The sequence below is a fragment of the Scyliorhinus canicula genome, chromosome 18, assembly GCF_902713615.1.
Source record: "Scyliorhinus canicula chromosome 18, sScyCan1.1, whole genome shotgun sequence".
Taxonomy (NCBI): Eukaryota; Metazoa; Chordata; class Chondrichthyes; order Carcharhiniformes; family Scyliorhinidae; genus Scyliorhinus; species Scyliorhinus canicula.
In genome coordinates this window covers 65,404,396-65,426,123 of record NC_052163.1, presented here as the reverse complement: position 1 = coordinate 65,426,123, position 21,728 = coordinate 65,404,396, and the positions used below count along the sequence as shown (strand labels likewise).

Genomic DNA, 21,728 nt, shown 5'->3' with positions numbered 1-21,728 from the left:
TGTCCACCTCATAGAGTGCAGACTACCAGATATCTCTAGGTGGACAGTCAACAACTGTGAATGTGTGTCAGTGGATAGGGAAATGGTACAGTGCTGTGTGAGGATGCTGAAATATTTCCAAATTTCAGAGTGATTGCCTGGAGTTTACAGCATCTTCCCATCTTGTTACAATCTCTCAGAGTGCTTTGCTGGAAGAGCAGCAGTCGGTGATGCATCGCTGTGCAGAAGAACGTCGAAGACTGGCGAGTGAGTGGGCAGAATTTCACACACAACAGAAATTGAACAACGAGCGAATAGAGCGAGGTGCCAACCGTACCCTCCAGCTCAACGCACAGCAGGAAGGAACGGTCTTTAGCCTGGCAAAAGTAAGGGAACAGCACATGCCTTTAATGTGGCAAACAACCCCTCTGTGCATTATTTCAGGGACTAGATTTCACAAACCTGTTTGTATTCTTACAAAGGCTAAATTTCTGTGACCCTGTATGTGTATTATTTAAGGGGGCTGGACCTATGTGCGTACTTAAGAGGGAATGGAATGAGTTTGAACTGTTGTGTGTGTTATTGAAGGATAGAAATCTGAGGAGCTCATTGATCACCAGGTTTGAGACTGTGCTATCCATTAAAAATCACTTGGATATAAAATACTGATATTCTTTCTGTCATATTGTTTTATATTTAAGTACGTCTGGAAATTTTAAAAATGTGTTCAAAACTAGAAAAACTATTAATTGGACTGAGTTTGCCCTTTCCCTGTAGGAACAAGCTGAACTGAAGATGAAATCTACTGAACTGAGATCCAAAGGGGAGCAGTTGGCTCAAGAGCGAGAAATCCTAAATCAAGAGCGTCATGAACTGCAAATGGAAAAGGAGCGAGTTAACACCATGGCAATTCGCATCAAGCAGAGGGCCGAAGAAGTCGAGGGCATGAGTAAGGTGTGAAGAAACTGATCTTATTCATCACAATAACACATGTAACATGCACACTGGGATTCAAAATACTATCTCGAAACGGAGTTTGACTATGTAATTTATGAATTGCATCCAACCTATTGTCCGAGAAAGAGATTAAAGGTCACTTCAATGTCCACTTTTAAAAGGGTAACTTGAGAGATTGTAAGACTGTGACTGAGATCATACTCATCCCTTTACCAAACATCATTTGGAAGAAAGAATAAGCAATTTGCAAATTATCTCAGTTCCAGATACTAGGGGCGGGATTCTCCGACACCCCGCCGGGTCGGAGAATCGCCGGGGGGTCGGTGTGAATCCCCCAAAAAACGCCTCAGTGTGAATCACGCTGCCCGCCTCAGAGAATGGCGGGGACTGGCGCGACTCAATGGGCCCCGGGGCCGCCTGAATTCTCTGGGCCGTGATGGGCCGAAGTCCCGCCTGTTTAACGAGAGTCCCGCCGGTGTAAATCAAGGTAGGTCACTACCGGCGGGACCCAGCTCCGTGGGAAGCCTCCGGGGTTCTTGGGGGGGGGGCAGGGGAGATCTGGTTGCGGGAGGTGCCCCCACGGTGGCCTGGCCCGCGATCCGGGCCCACTGATCTGCGGGCAGGCCTGTGCCGTGGGGGCACTCTATTGTTCCGCAGCGGCGGCTGTACCAGTCCGCCATTGCCGGTGCGGAAACGAAGCCCTCTGCTCATGGCGTGGCGCCAAGCCCCTTCCCCACCAGCCGGCGGGGCGCAAACCACTCCCGCCGGAGTTGCCCGCCCCACCGATTACAGAAGAATCCCGCACTAGGTATTCCTTCTCATAGAAAACTATCACCAAAACAGTGGCATGTTAAGGTATTGAATGAAGGTTCAGTTAGTGAAATTGTTCATGCCCATCATCTATTAAAATACGTTAATGCACTGGGAATGTATTGGTACAAATTACTTTATGTACATTTTTTAAAAAAAATTTGGAATCCCCAATTCTTTTTTTCAAATTAAGGGGCAATATAGCATGGCCAATTCACCTACCCTGCACATCTTTTTGGGTTGTGAGGTAAGACCCAGGCAGACACGAGAAGAATGTGCAAAGTCCACATGAACAGTGACATGAGGCTGGGATCAAACCCGGTCTTCGCGCCATAAGGCAACAATGCTAACCACTGCTCCACCATGCCGCCCCCTACTTTATACAAATTAGATGTAAATTTTGAATATTGTACGCCTAAACGCAAGTGAAATCAAATTATCTCTATAGGAGAACTTCTTTTTGCTGATGATGCAGTGCTGGTCACACTCTGAAGTATAAACTGAAAGTTATGGAAATACTCCGACCAGGTCTGTAGAGACAATACACAGAATGAACATTTCAGTCAATGATGTTTCGAGCATTTCCAGCATTTTCTGTTTATATTTCAGATTTTCAGCATTTGTAATAGAACTGAAAGAACTTGGCAAAAGGCTTTGCCAGCTTGTGATAAATTTGGACTAACTGTCAGTCTAAAGAATTGATTGTGGCAAAGGATGTGTTGACTACATCAGATGTTTCAACAGCTAATGCCAGGTTGGAGGTGTGCACCGGTTCGGCTGCTTAGAATCAATTTTTTTAGATAACTAATCTCTGCAGATGTTGAGCTAAACACTATCAGAAAGGCAGCAATCACTCACTATTGGGCAACTGACTGTGGAATAAAAAAATTAGAGTCATAGAGTTTATCGCACAAAGAGACCCTTTGAGCCATCGTCAGTGTCCTGGCCATCGTGCACCTATCTATTCGAATCCCATTTGCCAGCACTTAGTCCATAACCATGTATGCTTCGGCATTTCAAGTGCGCATCTAAAGGCTTAATGTTGAACAGCAATGTATCTCTCAAGCATGTGCTCTGAGCAGGCTGCAAATGGCAGTGAAACTTGGACCAGCTACTGCAGACACATTAGAAGGTTCAACTCTTTCTTTAGCTGCTGTGTCTGCCATATTCTAAATATCAACTGGGTGACAAAGTTCCTGACCCAAAGTATCTGAAGAGGTTAAGCTGCTAAGTCTAAGAACTTGCTGAAACATCACCGCATCTGTTGGCTTGGTAACATTTATCAGAAAAAGATGTGTATCTGTAATGTTGGGTATGTAAATTAGATATTTTGGACACGTGGAAAATAAATCTTACTGTGGATGTCTCCTAATTGAATTATAGAAAATAGAAGCAGGAGGAGGCTGTTCATCAAGTTCAATACCCTGATCCCACTTTCCCCTCATATCCCTTGATCCCTTTAGCCTCAAGAGCTATATCTAACTCCTTCTTGAAATTATACAATGATTTGGCCTCAACTGCTTTCTGTGGTAGAGAATTCCACAGATTCACCACTCTCTGGGTAAAAAAAATTCTCTTCACCTCAGTACTAAAAGGTTTATCCTCAAACTATGACCCCGATTAAGGACTCCCCCCACCATCGGGAACATTATTTCTGAATCTACCCTGTGTAATCCTGTTAGAATTTGGAAAGTTTCTATGAGATCTCGTCTCACTCGTCTAAACTCCAATGAATATAATCCTCACCGATTTAGTCTCTCCTCATGACAGTTGCACCATCCCAGGAGTCAGCCTGGTAAACCTTTGCTGCATTCCCTCCATAGCAAGAACATCCTTCCTCAGATAAGGACACCAAAACTGCACACAATACTCCAGGTGTGGCCTCACCAATGCCCTATACAATAGCAATAAGCCATATCTAATCCTGTTCTCAAATTCTCTCATTGGGAAGGTCAGCATACCATTTGCCTTCTTTACTGCCTGCTGTACCTGCACGCTTACTTTCAGCGATTGATGCTTGAGGACACCAAGGTTTCAACTGACTATCTACTTCTCTGAATTTACACCCATTCAAATAATAATCTGCCTTCCTATTTTTGCTACGAAAGCGGATAACCTCACATTTATCCACATTATACCGAATCTGCCATGCATATGCCCACTCACTCAGCCTGTTCAAATCCTGCTGAAGCATCTTTGCATCTTCCTCACAACTCATCCTCCGACCCAACTTTGTATCATCTGCAAATTTGGAGATAATATATTTAGTTCCCTCATTTTATCATTAAAATAGAATGTGAACAGTTGGGGACCTAGCACAGAGTCCTGCGGTACCCCTCTAGTCACTGCCTGCCAATCCAAAAAAAAAAATTTATTCCAACTTTTTGCTTCCTGTCTGCTAACCTGCTTTTTATCCATTTCAAGTCAAGGCCGGTAATCCCATGCGATTTAACTTTACATATTAATCTGCTAAGCTTTTTCAAGAGTCAACCGCATCGCTGTGTAGATCTGGAGTCATATGAAGGCCAGACCAAATAGGATGGCAGATTTCCTTCCCTGAAGGATATTAGTGAACCGCATGGGTTTTTACGACAATTGGCAATGGTTTCATGATCATCATTAGACTTTTAATTCCTGATTTTTATTGAATTCAAATGTCACCATCTGCCGTGGTGGGATTCGAACCCAGGACCCCAGATCATTACCCTGGGTTTCTGGATTACTAGTCCAATGACCTGTCCCTTCCTTACTATTTTTTACAGTGTTATTATCTGACACAGGCCCTTAATTTCTGTGCCTATCACTTTTCTTATTCTCCTTTCTGTCTTTTTCTCTTGTTCTTGATTTGCCTTGCTCTGAATCCTTACATAGGTTCCAATCCCCCCCGCCATATTAGTTTAAACCTTCCCCAACCACTCTAACAAGTCCCTCCCTCCCAAGGACATCAGGCCCGTCCAGTTTGTACAGGTACCACCTCCCCCAGAACCAGTCTGAATGCCCTAGGAATCTGCAACCCTCCTGCTGACACCATCTCTTCAGCCATGTATTCACCCAATACATCCTACTATTTCTACTCTGACTAGCACGTGGCACTGGTAGTAATCCTGAGATCACTACCTTTGAGGTCTGACTTCTCAACTTTCTTCTTAACTCCCTGCATTCTGCTTTCAGGACCTCATCCCTTTTTTTAACCTATGTCATTGGTACCGATGTGTACCAGGACCACTGGCTGTTCACCCTTCCCCTCCAGAATGTCCTGGAACCGCTCTGAGACATTCTCTGACCCTAGCACCAGGGAGGCAACACACCATACTAGAGTCTCGTTTGTGGTCACAAAAACGCCTGTCTATTCCCCTTACAATCGAATCCCCTATAACTATTACATTCTCACACTTTTTACTCCTTCATTCTGCAGCAGAACTAACCGTGATGCAACAAATTTGGCCGTTGCTGCTTTTCCCTGCGAGGTCATTCCCCTCAACGGTATCCAAAACGGTATATCTGTTTTGCAGGAAATGGCCACAGGAGATTCATGCACTTTCTGCCTAGCTCTCTTGCTCTGCCTGGTGGCCACCCATTCCCTTCCTGCTTGTGGAATATGAGCCTGCGATGTGACCACCTCTCTATACGTGCTATCCACAACACACACAGCCTCACAGATGCTCCCCAGTATCCGCAGCTGCCGTTCCAGCTCTGAAATGCGGGCTTCCAGGAGCTGAAGTAATTCTGAATTCTATCTTCTCACTGCCCTTCTGGGCAGTTTTTAAAATGTTAAACAGAAGAGGTTGTTTATGGTTATTTTCACATTTAGATATATGTATTTGATGTAATTACCATAAGACATAGGAGCAGAATTAGGCCACTTGGCCCATTGGGTCTGCTCCGCCTTTCAATCATGGCGGATATTTTCTCATCCCCATTCTCCTGCCTTCTCTCTCCCCCCCCCCCCCCCCCCCCCCCCCCCCCCCGATCCCCTTATTAATCAAGAACCTATCTTTCGCTGTCTTAAAAACACTCAAGTGCTTTGGCCTCCATAACCTTCTGCGACAAAGAGTTCCACAAATTCACCACCCAACCGGCTGAAGAAATTCCTCCTCATCTCTGTTTTAAAGGATCGTCCTTTTAGTCTGAGATGGTGTCCTCTGGTTCTAGTTTTACCTACAGGTGAAAACATCCTCTCCATGTCCACTCTATCTGGGCCTCGCAGTATCCTGTAAGTTTCAATAAGATCCCCTCATCCTTCTAAAATCCGAGTACAGCCCCAGGATCCTCAACCGTTCCTCATACGACAAGTTCTTCATTCCAGGGATCATTCTTGATAACCTCCTCTGGACTCTTTCCAAAGCCAGCACATTCCTTCTTAAATACGGGGCCCAAATGGGGTCTGACCAGAGCCTTATACAGCCTCAGAAATACATGCTCTTGTATTCTAGCCCTCTTGACATGAATGCTACCATTGCATTTGCCTTCTTAACTGCCTACTCAACCTGCACGTTAACCTTAAGAGAATCGTGAATAAGGACTCTCTGTGCTTCTGATTTCCTAAGCATTTTCCCATTTAGAAAATAGTCTATGCCTAAATTCCTCCTTCCAAAGTGCATAACCTCACACTTTTCCACGTTGTATTTTATTTGCTACTTCACTGCCCACTCTCCCAGCTTGTCCAAATCGTTCTGCAGCCCCCATGCTTCCTCAATACTACCTGTTCCTCTACAGATCTTTGTATCATCTGCAAACTTAGCAACAGTGCCTTCAGTTCCTTCTTTCAGATCATTAATGCATATTGTGAAAAGTTGTGGTCCCAGCATAGATCCCTGATGCACACCACTAGTCACCGGCTGTCATCCTGAAAAAGACCCCTTTATCCCCACTCTCTGCCTTCTGCCAGTCAGCCAATCCTCTATCCATGCCAGGATCTTACACTTAACACCAAGGGCTCTTAACTTATTTAACAGTCTCCTATCCGACACCTTGTCAAAGATCTTTTGGAAATCTAAATAAATCACATCCACTGGTTCTCCTTTATCTAACTTCCTTGTTACCTCCTCAAAGAACTCTAACAGATTTGTCAGACATGACCTCCCTTTGACAAAGCCATGCTGCCTCAGTCCTTTTTTACCATGCACTTCCAAGTACTTCGCGTAATTGTCATTGAGGCCTCACGGTAGCATGGTGGTTAGCATCAATGCTTCACAGCTCCAGGGTCCCAGGTTCGATTCCCGGCTGGGTCACTGTCTGTGTGGAGTCTGCACGTCCTCCCCGTGTGTGCGTGGGTTTCCTCCGGGTGCTCCGGTTTCCTCCCACAGTCCAAAGATGTGCGGGTTAGGTGGATTGGCCATGCTAAATTGCCCGTAATGTAAGGTTAATGGGGGGATTGTTGGGTTACGGGTATACGGGTTACGTGGGTTTAAGTGGGGTGATCATTGTTCGGCACAACATCGAGGGCCGAAGGGCCTGTTCTGTGCTGTACTGTTCTATGTTCTATGTTCTATGTTATACCATTGCCGCCCTCATTGTTTGAGAAGAGAATGGGTATCGGGTGGGTGGTGATTCTTATGCAATGTCCTTCGGCTAATTAATATAACACATACTCTCTAACTGATTGATTGCCTTATCTCCGCCCCTGCAGCTTGCCTCTCAGAAATTTGAGGAAGGTGAACAAAAGTTCATGGATGCTAAACGGGTGGAGTCTGAGCACCAGGCACGACTGCATGCTATTCAAAGGAAAATGGAGAGACTGCAGCAGCAGGAGCAGCAGCTACATCAGGTACCACGAGAGGGAACGAGGGAGAGAAGAAAGATGGTGCAAGTAGGGAAAGGCAAGGAACTGTCCATCATGTATGGTGGGAATTGGCTCACAGAGAGGATACTGCAAGTGGGAGAGTCGAGGATACACTGAACCATGGAACACAGGGGAGGGAAATGGGAAGCACGGCACTGCAAAAAGGTAACACAGCTGTAGGGGAAAGAGATACAGTAAATGGGAGGAAAATTTACAACACTTACTTCAAATGGAGAGAATAAAAGAGCAACACCAGGTACTGTGGGAAGAAGGAAATAACAGGGAGACTGGGTCCACGAGTTTTGGATGATACCATATGGAAGTTGCTGCTGTAGTAACTAACTTTCCGCGATAGCCGAGAGTGATATTAGACTTATAAGGCTTACTTTTGAACTGCTGGTGGCTTGTCAGTAGATACCACATGTCTGAGTTAATCATAATATTATATACCATTTGGTGCCACAACCAAGTAAGCTGAAGTACAGAATGTACATTTAGATTGGAGAAAACCAATGGATTGATTTCACGGTTCACTGCTGATGGTGAGTAGATTGTAAGTGATGTAGATCCAGCAGCAAGTGTACAGGAAGAGAATCAGACGTGAAATATTCTGATTGTTGCAGTGTCTAGATTTTTCAAACTTAAATAAATGATACCCCATAAAACAACACAGGTCCCATGTTTTTCTTCTTCATCTATCCACATGTACCATAGTTAATGCTTGTATTGAGACAGCTTAATCAGGGACAGATTGAGGTCTTCTCATTGACAATTATGTGTCTAATGGGAATAACACTTCAAGAAAGAAAAATAATTTGTGTTTATTGATCTTTCATGGTATGTCAACGCACTTTATAGCTATTTCAAAATTAAGTCACTGTAATAGGCAGCCAATCTGCACACGGCAGGCCCTCACAAAGAGCAATGCGATAATGACCTGATGATCATTTTAAGTGATGCTGCTTGAGTGATAAATATTGACCAGCATATCAAAAAGCTGGGATCTTTTACACAGACCTGAAAGGGCAGAGTTTAATGTCTCAACCAAAGGTTGGCACCTCTGATAGTGCAGCACTTGCCTCATACTGCACTGAAACAGCAGCCTGGGTTCAGTACTCAAATGTCTGGATTGAGGTTTGAGCCCTGATCTTCTGATTCAGATGAGAGTGCAAACCGTTAAGCCAGGTGAAACCTTGGAGGAACTTCATGATGTCACAATAGGGCAAGGAGTGTCTGCCTATATCCTAGTAATCATTACACTTCATAAGTAGTTTATTGTATGAAAGAATTTGAAATGCTTCAGCTTGAAAATATTCAGCATTACGGGCGGCACGGTGGCACAGTGGTTAGCACTGCTGCCTCATGCCTCACACTGCCACGGATCCAGCTTTGATCCCAGCCCCGGGTCACTATCCGTGTGGAGAATCGTAGAATTTACAGTGCAGAAGGAGGCCATTCAGCCCATCGAGTCTGCACCAGCTCTTGGAAAGAGCACCCTACCCAAGGTTAACACCTCCACCCTATCCCCATAACCCAGTAACCCCACCCAACACTAATGGCAATTTTGGACACTAAGAGCAATTTATCATGGCCAATCCACCTAACCTGCACATCTTTGGACTGTGGGAGGAAACCGGAGCACCCGGAGGAAACCCACGCACACACGGGGAGGATGTGCAGACTCCGCACAGACAGTGACCCAAACCGGAATCGAACCTGGGACCCTGGAGCTGTGAAGCCATTGTGCTATCCACAATGCTACCGTGCTGCCCGTAATGCTGAATATTTTCAAGCTGTAGCATTTCAAATTCTTTCATACAATAAACTACTTATGAAGTGTAATGATTGCTAGGATATAGGAGTTTGCACATTCTCCCCGTGTCTGTGTGAGTCTCACCCCCACAATCCAAAGATGTGCAGGGTAGGTGGATTGGCCATGCTAAATTGCCCCTCAATTGGAAAAAAAAATTGAGCACTCTAAATTTATTTTAAAAAATAGAAAATATTCAGCATTGGGGCCTTATAAATGCAAGTAATTATAACGCAGTATAATGCAGTATTAGTGAGCAAACACAAAGTTGTTTTTGAGCTCATTTAGACTTAAAGCATTGAACACAGTAAGCAATGCAAGGAACGCCAGTTACAGTACTGATATTTCTTGTTAAGCAGTTGAAGATTCCTGCACTTTCAGTAAAATACTTGTACCGTATTATTATATGCCCACAGGATAGGCTTCTATAAAAACACATGGAAGGTGCAAGCAATGGGTGAGGCACAGACCTTTCACTTCTGTGATCTGTCTTCAGTTCCAGTCAGACTGGATGAAATTATTCTTCCTGTAGGACCTCGTATCCAGTTCTTTAGGGAAGTTGATCACCATTATAAACTACCGTTTATCCAAAAACTTGAATTTAAGCAGCTTGAGATGGATGGTGTGAGAAAACATGAAAAATGTGACAGTACATTTAGGGGCTTCGCAAATTGGAGCAGAGTATCTAACCAGGAGTGATTAGGGGAACATTAGAGTCTGATTCAAATGAACAAGGGAAGTGAACATATAAAGTTGCACAATTTCTGTCTAAATGTCTCATATCCAGGAACGCCTGAGTCTAGCCCAGCAACGCCATCACCCACACAAACTTACAGTGGAAATGCCCATCAACACAGTAACACCACATATCAGGAATCAAGCAATATCCTTTGCAAATCATTCATGTAAGTACTTTATCAACACTCTGATTCGCTGATGATGGATGTGTTGCTTGGACTGTGACCTGCTTTTGAACCCACAGTATTTATATGGCTAGTCCAGTTTAGTTTCTGGTCAATGGTAACTCCCAGGGTGTTGGTAGTGGAGGATTCAGTGATGGTAATGCCATTGAATGCCAAATATGTAGGGAGGTTATGCTTCAGTTGTACTGGGCACTGGTGAGACCACATCTGGAGTACTGTGCGCAGTGTTGGTCACCTTGTTTAAGGAAGGATGTAAATGCATTGGAAGCAGTTCAGAGAAGGTTTACTCAACTAATACCTTAAATGGGTGGGTTGGCTTTATGAGGAAGGGTTGGAGAGGTTAGGTCTGTATCCACTGGGAGTTTGAGAATAAGAAGTGACTTTACTTTTTTAGGATGGATGTTTGCAGATAATACAAAGATATGTAGAGGGGCAGGCAGTGTTGATATAGTGGGGAGGTTGAAGAAGGAATTGGACAGGCAAAGAAGTGGCAGATTTAATACAACGTGGAAAAGTATGAGGTTATGCGCTTTGGTAGGAAGAATAGAGGCATAGACCAATTTCTAAATGGGGAAAAGTTAGGGAAATCTGAAGCACAAAGGGACTTGGGAATCCTAGTTCAGAATTCTTTTAAGGTTAATAGGCAGCTTCAGTTGGCAGGTAAGAAGACAAATGCAATGTTCACATTCATTTCGAGTGGGCTAGAATATTGAACTGTACAGCACAGTACAGGCCCTTCGGCCCACGATGTTGTGCCAATCTAGTCTGAAACTAAGATCAAATCAACCTACTCCCAATCATTCTAGTGCACTCCATGTGCCTATCCAATAACCGCTTGAAAGTTCTTAAAGTGTCCGACTCTACTACCATAGCTGGGAGTGCGTTCCACGCCCCAACCACTCTCTCAGTAAAGAACCTACCTCTGACATCCCTCCTATATCTTCCACCATGAACCTTATAGTTATGCCCCCTTGTAACAGCTACATCTACCCAAGGAAAAAGTCGCTGAACGTCGACTCTCTATCCCTCTCATCATCTTATACACCTCAATTAAGTCACCTCTCATCCTCCTTGGCTCCAATGAGAAAAGCCCAAGCTCCCTCAACCTTTCCTCATAAGACCCACCCACCAATCCAGGCAGCATCCTGGTAAATCTCCTTTGCACCCTTTCCAATGCTTCCACATCCTTTCTATAATGGAGTGACCAGAACTGCACACAATACTCCAAATGTGGTCTAACAAAGGTCTTGTACAGTTGTAGCATAACCTCATGCTCTTAAACTCAATCCCCCTGTTAATAAATGCTAACACACTATAGGCTTTCTTCACAGCTCTATCCACTTGGGGGGCAACTTTCAGAGATCTATGGACATGAGCTCTGAGATCTCTCTGCTCCTCCACATTCTTCAGAACCCTGCCTTTAACCCTGTAATCCACATTCAAATTTGTCCCACCAAAATGAATCACCTCACATTTATCAGGGTTAAACTCCATCTGCCACTTTTCAGCCCAGCTCTGCATCCTATCAATGTATCTACAACAGCCCTCCACATTATCCACTACTCCACGAATCATGGTGTCATCAGCAAATTAACAACCCAACCTTCAACTCCATCATCTAAGTAATTGATAAAAATCACAAATAGCAGAGGACCCAGCACTGATTCCTGTGGTACACCGCAGGTGACTGGGCTCCAGGATGAAAATTTATCATCTACCACCACCCTCTGTCTTATCTGTGATAGCCAGTTACTGATCCAATCGGCCAAATTTCCCTCTATGCCATGCCAACTTACTTTCTGCATGAGCCGACCATGGGGCACCCTATCAAACGCCTTACTAAAATCCATGTATACGACATCAACTGCTCTACCTTCATCTATGTACTTAGTCACCCACTCAAAGAATACAATCAAACTTGTGAGGCAAGACAAATCCGTGCTGACTATCCTGGATTAAGTTGTATCTGTCCAAATGATCATAAATCCTATCCCTCAGGACTCTTTCCAATAATTTACCTATTACCGAAGTGAGACCAACCGGCCTATAATTCCCAGCGTTATACCTATTCCCTTTCTTGAATAAGGGGACAACATTCGCCTCTCTCCAGTCTTCTGGCACTATTCCTGTAGACAGTGAGGACATAAAGATCTAAACCAAAGGCTCTGCAATCTCATCCTTCGCCTCCTAAAGAATCCTAGGATATATCCCATCAGGCCCAGGTACTTATCTATCCTCGGGCTTCTCAAAATTTCTAACATATCTTCCTTCTGAATATCTACCTCCTCCAGCCTACCAGCCTGTATTGCACTATCCTCCTCAACAACATGGCCCCTCTCCTTTGTGAACACTGAATAAAAGTATTCATTTAGGGCCTCTCCTATATCTTCAGACTCCATGCACACGTTCCCACTACTGTCCTTGACCGGCCCTAATTTCACCTTGGTCATTCTTTTATTCCTCTAATCAGTGTCAAAAGCCTTGAGGTTTTCCTTGATCCTACCCGCCAAGGACTTCTCATGCCCCCTCCTAGCTCTCCTGAGCCCTTTCTTGAGCTCCTTCCTAGCTATCCTGTGTCCCTCAAGTGCCCTAACTGAACCTTGTTTTCTCATCCTTACATAAGCCCCCCTTACTCCTCTTGACAAGACATTCAATCTATTTTGTAAACCATGGTTCCCTCACTCGACCATTTCCTCCCTGCCTGACAGGGACATACATATCAAGGACACGCAGTCTTTGTTCCTTGAACAAGCTCCACATCTCATTTGTGCCTATCCCTGACAGTTCCTGTTTCCAGCTTATGCTCTCCAATTCTTGCCTAATCGCATCGTAATTACCCTTCACCCAGTTATAAACCTTGCCCTGCCGTATGGCCCTATCCCTCTCCATTGCTATAGTGAAAGTCACCGAATTGTGGTCACTATCTCCAAAGTGCTCTCCCACAACCAAATCTAACACTTGGCCCGGTTCATTACCCTGTACCAAATCCAGTGTGGCCCTGCCTCTTGTCGGTCTATCCACATATTGTGTGAGGAAACCCTCCTGCACACACTGGATAAAAACAGCCCCATCCAAACTATTCGAATTATCGTGGTTCCAATCAATATTTGGAAAGTTAAAGTCACCCATGACAACTACCCTGTGACTACCGCACCTATCCAAAATCTGCATTGCAGTCTTTTCCTCCACATCTCTGTTACTGTTTGGGGGCCTATAGAAAACTCCTAACAAAGTGACCGCTCCTTTCCTATTTCTAACTTCAGCCCACACTACCCAAGTAGTTAGATCCTCCTCAAACTGCCTTTCTGCGCCCATTATACTATCCTTGATGAACAATGCTACTCCTTCACCTCTTTTACTACCTTCCTTAACCTTACTGAAACATCTAAACCCCGGAACCTCCAACAACCATTCCTGCCCCTATTTTATCCACGTCTCCGTAATGGCCACAACACCGTAGTCCCAGGTACCAATCCATGCTTCAAGCTTACCAACCTTATTCCTGATGCTCCTCGCATTGAAGTAGACACACTTCAAACCACCTTCATGCCTGCAGGTCCACTCTTGTGACCTTGGTACCTTCCTCAGTACTGCACTACCCTCAAATTCCTGAACTCCAGCAACACTATCTCCTGGACTACAAATCAGTTTCCCCCTGCCAAATTAGTTGAAACTCCCCCGAAGAGCTGTATTTCCCTCCCAGGATATTGGTGCCTCTTGTTCAGGTGTAACCGGTCCTGTTTGTACAGGTCCCACCTTCCCCAGAATGTGCTCCAATTATTGAAGTAACTGAAACCCTCCCTCCTACACCATCCCTGTAGCCACGTGTTTAACTGCACTCTCTCCCTGTTCCTCACCTCGCTCGCACGTGGCACTGGCAGCAAACCAGAGATGACAACACGATCTGTCCTGGCTCTCAGCTTCCACCCTAGCTTTATGATTTCCTGTTTTACATCCCCGTCCCTTTTCCTACCTATCTCGTTGATACCGATGTGTACACAACTTGTGGCTGCTCCCCCTCCCCTTAAGAATCCTGATGTGGAGATGCCGGCGTTGGACTGGGGTGAGCACAGTAAGAGGTCTTACAACACCAGGTTAAAGTCCAACAGGTTTGTTTCAAACACGAGCTTTCGGAGCACGGCTTCTTCACCTGAAGAAGGAGCCGTGCTCCGAAAGCTCGTGTTTGAAACAAACCTGTTGGACTTTAACCTGGTGTTGTAAGACCTCTTACTAAGAATCCTGAAAACACGATCAGAGACCTTGGCACCCGGGAGGCAACACACCAACCATGAGCCTCTAGCCTTGCCACAGAACCGCCTATCTGTACCTCTAACTATAGAGTCTCCAAAACTAATGCTCTCCTGCTCTCTCCCCTTCCCTTCTGAGCCACTGGTACAGACTCAGTGCCAGAGACATGGTCACCGTGGCTTACCTCTGGTAGATTCCCCCTCCCCCCAACTGTATCCAAAACGGTATACCTGTTATTGAGGGAAACAACCGCCGAGGATCCCTGCACTGACTGCTTCTTCCCCCTCCTTTTAAACATCACCCAGCTACCTTCATTCTTAGGAGTAACTACATCCCTGTACCTTCGATCTATAACCAACTCTACCTCCTGAATGATCCTCAGTTCATCCAGCTCCAGTTCCCTCACACGGTCTTTGAGGAGCTGGAGATGGGTTCACTTCCCACAGGTGAACTCAGCAGGGCCACTGATGGTGTCCCTCACCTCGAACGTCCTGCAGGAGGAACATTGCACTGCCCTCCCTTCCATTTATCTACTTGACAATTACAGAGAGAAAATAAAACCTTACCTGATTTTCACACTCCCCGCAGATTAGAGGTGGTGGAAGGGTGGAGAGAGGAAAAGCTTACCTCACCAACTCATTACACAGTCTTTTTTTTTTGGTTAGAGGAGGATGGGTGGGAGACACTACCTGTGTAGTGTCTCCGGTTTAGCCACTGCCTAAAAAATATTAGTTCTAGAAACTCACCCGACAGCAGCTTTTCACAATTCACTTCCCGCAACAGCCAATCAGCGTCACAGCTCTGCCGCCCTCTGCAGAATACAAGAGCAGGCATGTACTGCTGAGGCTGTATAAGCCTTGGTCAAACCCTATTTGGAATATTGTGAGCAGTTTTGGGCCCCTATCTAAGGAAGGATGCTCTGGCCTTGGAGGGGTCCAGAGGTTCACAAGAATGATCCCGGGAATGAAGGGCTTGTCATATGAAGAGTGGTTCAGGAATCTGGTCTGTACTCGATGGAGTTTAGAAGAAGGGGGGAATCTCATTGAATCTTACAGAACACTGAGAGGTCTAGATAGAGTTGACATGATAGCACGATGGCGCAGTGGTTAGTACGGCTGCCTACGGCGTTGAGGACCCAGGTACGATCCCAGCTCTGGAACACTGTGTGAATTTGCACATTCTGCCCGTGTCTGTGTGGGTCTCACCCCCACAATCCAAATGAGCAGGGTAGGTGATAGACTGGAGATAGATGGGTAACTGTAAGAGGGACTGGGAAGAAGCAGTCAGTGCAGGGACCCCCTGCGGTCGTTCCCCTGAGTAACAAGTATACCGTTTTGGATACTTGTGGGGGGGACGACTTACCAGGGGTAAGCCATGGGGTACGGGCCTCTGGCACGGAGTCTGTCCCTGTTGCTCAGAAGGGAAGGGGGGAAAGGAGTAGAACATTAGTAATTGGGGACTCAATAGTCAGGGGCACAGATAGGAGATTTTGTGGGAGCGAGAGAGACTCATGTTTGGTATGTTGCCTCCCAGGTGCAAGGGTACGTGATGTCTCGGATCGTGTTTTCTGGGTCCTAAAGGGGGAGGGGGAGCAGCCCCAAATCGTAGTCCACATTGGCACTAACGACATAGGTAGGAAAGGGGACAAGGATGTCAGGCAGGCCTTTAGGGAGCTAGGATGGAAGCTCAGAGCGAGAACAAACAGAGTTGTTATCTCTGGGTTGTTGCCCGTGCCACGTGATAGTGAAATGAGGAATAGGGAGAGAGAGCAATTAAACACGTGGCTACAGGGATGGTGCAGGCGGGAGGGATTCAGATTTCTGGATAACTGGGGCTCTTTCTGGGGAAGGTGGGACCTCTATAGACAGTATGGTCTACATCTGAACCTAAGGGGCACCAATATCCTGGGGGGGAGATTTGTTAGTGCTCTTTGGGGGGGTTTAAACTAATTCAGCAGGGGCATGGGAACCTGGAGTGTAGTTTTGGGGTACGGGAGATTGAGAGTATAGAGGTCAGGAGCACAGATTTGACTTCGCAGGAGGGTGCCAGTGTTCAGGTAGGTGGTTTGAAGTGTGTCTACTTCAATGCCAGGAGTATACGAAATAAGGTAGGGGAACTGGCAGCATGGGTTGGTACCTGGGACTTCGATGTTGTGGCCATTTCAGAGACATGGATAGAGCAGGGACAGGAATGGTTGTTGCAGGTTCCGGGGTTTAGGTGTTTTAGTAAGCTCAGAGAAGGGGGCAAAAGAGGGGGAGGTGTGGCGCTGCTAGTCAAGGACAGTATTACGGTGGCGGAAAGGATGCTAGATGGGGACTCTTCTTCTGAGGTAGTATGGGCTGAGGTTAGAAACAGGAAAGGAGAGGTCACCCTGTTGGGAGTTTTCTATAGGCCACCTAATAGTTCTAGGGATGTAGAGGAAAGGATGGCGAAGATGATTCTGGAAAAGAGCGAAAGTAACAGGGTAGTTGTTATGGGAGACTTTAACTTTCCAAATATTGACTGGAAAAGATATAGTTCGAGTACATTAGATGGGTCGTTCTTTGTACAATGTGTGCAGGAGGGTTTCCTGACACAATATGTTGACAGGCCAACAAGAGGCGAGGCCACATTGGATTTGGTTTTGGGTAATGAACCAGGCCAGGTGTTAGATCTGGAGGTAGGTGAGCACTTTGGAAACAGTGACCACAATTCGGTGACCTTTACGTTAGTGATGGAAAGGGATAAGTATACCCCGCAGGGCAAGAGTTATAGCTGGGGGAAGGGCAATTATGATGCCATTAGACATGACTTAGGATGTGTTGGTTGGAGAAGTAGGCTGTAAGGGTTGGGCACACTGGATATGTGGAGCTTGTTCAAGGAACAGCTATTGCATGTTCTTGATAAGTACGTACCAGTCAGGCAGGGAGGAAGGGGTCGAGCGAGGGAACCGTGGTTTACCAAAGAAGTGGAATCTCTTGTTAAGAGGAAGAAGGAGGCCTATGTGAAGATGAGGCGTGAAGTTTCAGTTGGGGCGCTTGATATTTACAAGGAAGCGAGGAAGGATCTAAAGAGAGAGCTGAGACGAGCAAGGAGGGGACATGAGAAGTCTTTGGCAGGTAGGATCAAGGAAAACCCAAAAGCTTTCTATAGGTATGTCAGGAATAAAAGAATGACTAGGGTAAGAGTAGGGCCAGTCAAGGACAGTGGTGGGAAGTTGTGTGTGGAGGCTGAGGAGATAAGCGAGATACTAAATGAATACTTTTCGTCAGTATTCACTCAAGAAAAAGATAATATTGTGGAGGAGAATGCTGAGACCCAGGCTATTAGAATAGATGGCATTGAGGTGCGTAGGGAAGAAGTGTTGGCAATTCTGGACAAGGTGAAAATAGATAAGTCCCCGGGGCCGGATGGGATTTATCCTAGGATTCTCTGGGAAGCCAGGGAAGAGATTGCTGAGCCTTTGGCTTTGATTTTTAGGTCATCATTGGCTACAGGAATAGTGCCAGAGGACTGGAGGATAGCAAATGTGGTCCCTTTGTTCAAGAAGGGGAGTAGAGATAACCCCGGTAACTATAGGCCGGTGAGCCTAACGTCTGTGGTGGGTAAAGTCTTGGAGAGGATTATAAAGATACGATTTATAATCATCTAGATAGGAATAATATGATTAGGGACAGTCAGCATGGTTTTGTGAAGGGTAGGTCATGCCTCACAAACCTTATCGAGTTCTTTGAGAAGGTGACTGAACAGGTAGACGAGGGTAGAGCAGTTGATGTGGTGTATATGGATTTCAGTAAAGCGTTTGATAAGGTTCCCCACGGTCGTCTATTGCAGAAAATACGGAGGCTGGGGATTGAGGGTGATTTAGAGATGTGGATCAGAAATTGGCTAGTTGAAAGAAGACAGAGAGTGGTAGTTGATGGGAAATGTTCAGAATGGAGTTCAGTTACGAGTGGCGTACCACAAGGATCTGTTCTGGGGCCGTTGCTGTTTGTCATTTTTATAAATGACCTAGAGGAGGGCGCAGAAGGATGGGTGAGTAAATTTGCAGACGACACTAAAGTCGGTGGAGTTGTAGACAGTGCGGAAGGATGTTGCAGGTTACAGAGGGACATAGATAAGCTGCAGAGCTGGGCTGAGAGGTGGCAAATGGAGTTTAATGTGGAGAAGTGTGAGGTGATTCACTTTGGAAAGAATAACAGAAATGCGGAATATTTGGCTAATGGTAAAATTCTTGGTAGTGTGGATGAGCAGAGGGATCTCGGTGTCCATGTACATAGATCCCTGAAAGTTGCCACCCAGGTTGATAGGGTTGTGAAGAAGGCCTATGGTGTGTTGGCCTTTATTGGTAGAGGGATTGAGTTCCGGAGCCATGAGGTCATGTTGCAGTTGTACAAAACTCTAGTACGGCCGCATTTGGAGTACTGCGTACAGTTCTGGTCGCCTCATTATAGGAAGGACGTGGAAACTTTGGAACGGGTGCAGAGGAGATTTACCAGGATGTTGCCTGGTATGGAGGGAAAATCTTATGAGGAAAGGCTGATGGACTTGAGGTTGTTTTCGTTAGAGAGAAGAAGGTTAAGAGGTGACTTAATAGAGGCATACAAAATGATCAGAGGGTTAGATAGGGTGGACAGCGAGAGCCTTCTCCCTTGGATGGAGGTGGCTAGCACGAGGGGACATAGCCTTAAATTGAGGGGTAATAGATATAGGACAGAGGTCAGAGGTGGGTTTTTTACGCAAAGAGTGGTGAGGCCGTGGAATGCCCTACCTGCAACAGTAGTGAACACGCCAACATTGAGGGCATTAAAAAATTTATTGGATAAGCATATGGATGATAAGGGCATAGTGTAGGTTAGATGGCCTTTAAATTTTTTCCATGTCGGTGCAACATCGAGGGCCGAAGGGCCTGTACTGCGCTGTATCGTTCTATGTTCTATGTTCTATGTTCTAGGTGGATTGGAAACATATCAGTGGGGAGGCAGTGGTATTGTCGCCGGACGTGTAATCCAGAGAACCAGAGTCATTCTCTTTTTTAAAATAAATTTAGAGTATCCAATTCATTTTTTCCAATCAAGGGGCAATTTAGCGTCATCAATCCACCTAGCCTGCACATTTTTGGGTTGTGGGGGCGTAACCCACGCAAACACGGAGAGAATGTGCAAACTCCACACGGAGTGACCCAGAGCCGGGATCGAACCTGGGACCTTGGCGCCGTGAGGCAGCAGGGCTAACCCGCTGCGCCACCGTGCTGCCCTAAGTCATTCTCTGGGGACCTGGGTTTGAATCCTGGCATGGAAGACGGTGAAATTTGAATTCAGCAAAAAAAATCTACAATTAAAAATCTAACAGTGGCCATGAAAGCATTGTCGATTGCTGTAAATCCCATCTGGTTCACTAATATCGTTTCGGGAAGGAAATCTGTCATCCTTACTCTGACTGGCCTACATGTGACTCCAGATCCACAGCAATATGGTTGACTCTTAAATGCCCTCAGGTGTGGGCAATAAATGCTGGCTCAGCCAGCGATGCCCACATCCCATGAATGAATTAACAAAAGATTGAATGGCGGAACTGGTTGGATGGGGCGAATGGCCCAATTCTCTCCTGTATCTTGGACTCAGGACTTTTTATATTTGTTTGCTCGTCTCCAACTGTAAATCATTTTTGAATTGGTTCTCTTTCACCTTTGAAGAAAGAGCCATCATCCCACAAGAGTAGAATTTGAATTCTGTATTTGCCTTTCAGATTTTCCTCCGGTGCTTAATAATGCCCGGCATGGACTATTTGCGAATCCTAGGGCGGATAGCAGTATCGAGTCAACTAGGCCTTCGGAATTGGAGGCTAAACTTGCAATTTTCAGACATGCTGCTAAAAAGGTGAGGTCCCCTGGATTTGAAAGTTTGAGAAATGTTCTGGGTATGACAGCAAATATGGAACAACTATGTAAAATGCAATGGCTTGTTTGGACAGAGGTTAGCTCACACAATATAGTTTCTGATTTCAGTTATCCTGACAGTCAAAGTGAGAACAGATATGGGATGCCAACCAAAATCACACAGTACGATGGTCTAGGCAAGAGTGCACACCATTCTGAAATGAAAATGAAATTAAAATCGCTTATTGTCACAAGTAGGCTTCAAATGAAGTTACCGTGAAAAGCCCCTAGTCACCACATTCCGGTGCCTGTTCAGGGAGGCTGTTACGGGAATTGACCCGTGCTGCTGGCCTGCCTTGGTCTGCTTTCAAAGCCAGCGATTTAGCCCTGTGCTAAACAGCCCCAGATGTCACAGTGGTGTCACAGTGGTAAGAATCAGTGCTGCAGAGATGACCTAGAGGAGAAAGTTATATTTGGAGAGAGATATGAATGGAGCGGGATAGGAACATAAAAGGCAAGGTTTATAACTGGGGGAGGGTAATTACGATGCGATTCGGCAAGGAAGGAGGAAATGGTCGAGTGAGGGAATCATGGTTTACAAAATAGATTGAATGTCTTGTCAAGAGGCATAAGGGGGCTTACGTAAGGATGAGAAAACAAGCTTCGGTTAGGGCACTTGAGGGATACAAGATAGCTAGGAAGGAGCTCAAGAAAGGACTCAGGAGAGCTAGGAGGGGGCATGAGAAGTCCTTGGCGGGTAGGATCAAGGAAAACCCCAAGGCTTTTGACACTGATTTGAGGAATAAAAGAATGACCAAGGTGAAGTTAGGGCCGGTCAAGGACAGTAGTGGGAACGTGTGCATGGAATCTGAAGATATAGGAGAGGCCCTGAATGAATACTTTTCTTCAGTGTTCACAAAGGAGAGGGGCCATGTTGTTGAGGAGGATAGTGCAATACAGGCTGGTAGGCTGGAGGAGGTAGATATTCGGAAGGAAGATGTGTTAGAAATTTTGAGAAGCCTGAGGATAGATAAGTCCCTGGGCCTGATGGGATATATCCTAGGATTCTTTGGGAGGCAAGGGATGAGATTTCAGAGACTTTGGCTTTGATCTTTATGTCCTCGCTGTCTACAGGAATAGAACATAAAACATAGAAAAATACAGCACAGAACAGGCCCTTTGGCCCACGACAGAAGACTGAAGAGAGGTGACTGTAGTCCCCTTGTTCAAGAAAGGGAATAGGTATAACCCTGGGAATTATAGGCCGATTAATCTCACTTCAATCATCGGTAAATTATTGGAAAGGGTCCTGAGGGATAGGATTTATGATAATTTGGAAAGATACAACTTAATCCAGGATAG

General features: G+C 45.6%; 1 protein-coding gene across 11 annotated transcripts in view; it reads left to right on the top strand.

Moving 5' to 3' along the window:
* LOC119952881 (fas-binding factor 1 homolog) overlaps positions 1-21,728 on the top strand; it is a 171,053-nt gene that overhangs the window by 144,314 nt on the left and 5,011 nt on the right. For 10 of the 11 annotated variants that reach the window (XM_038776488.1, XM_038776486.1, XM_038776494.1 and 7 more), the window contains 5 exons: positions 180-365; positions 757-933; positions 7,376-7,513; positions 10,126-10,243; positions 20,237-20,367. In XM_038776488.1, the coding sequence (XP_038632416.1) occupies positions 180-365; positions 757-933; positions 7,376-7,513; positions 10,126-10,243; positions 20,237-20,367 (750 nt within the window). Of the gene's footprint in view, positions 1-179; positions 366-756; positions 934-7,375; positions 7,514-10,112; positions 10,244-20,236; positions 20,368-21,728 lie in introns of all 11 variants that reach the window. The other variant, XR_005457907.1, reaches the window with a different exon arrangement.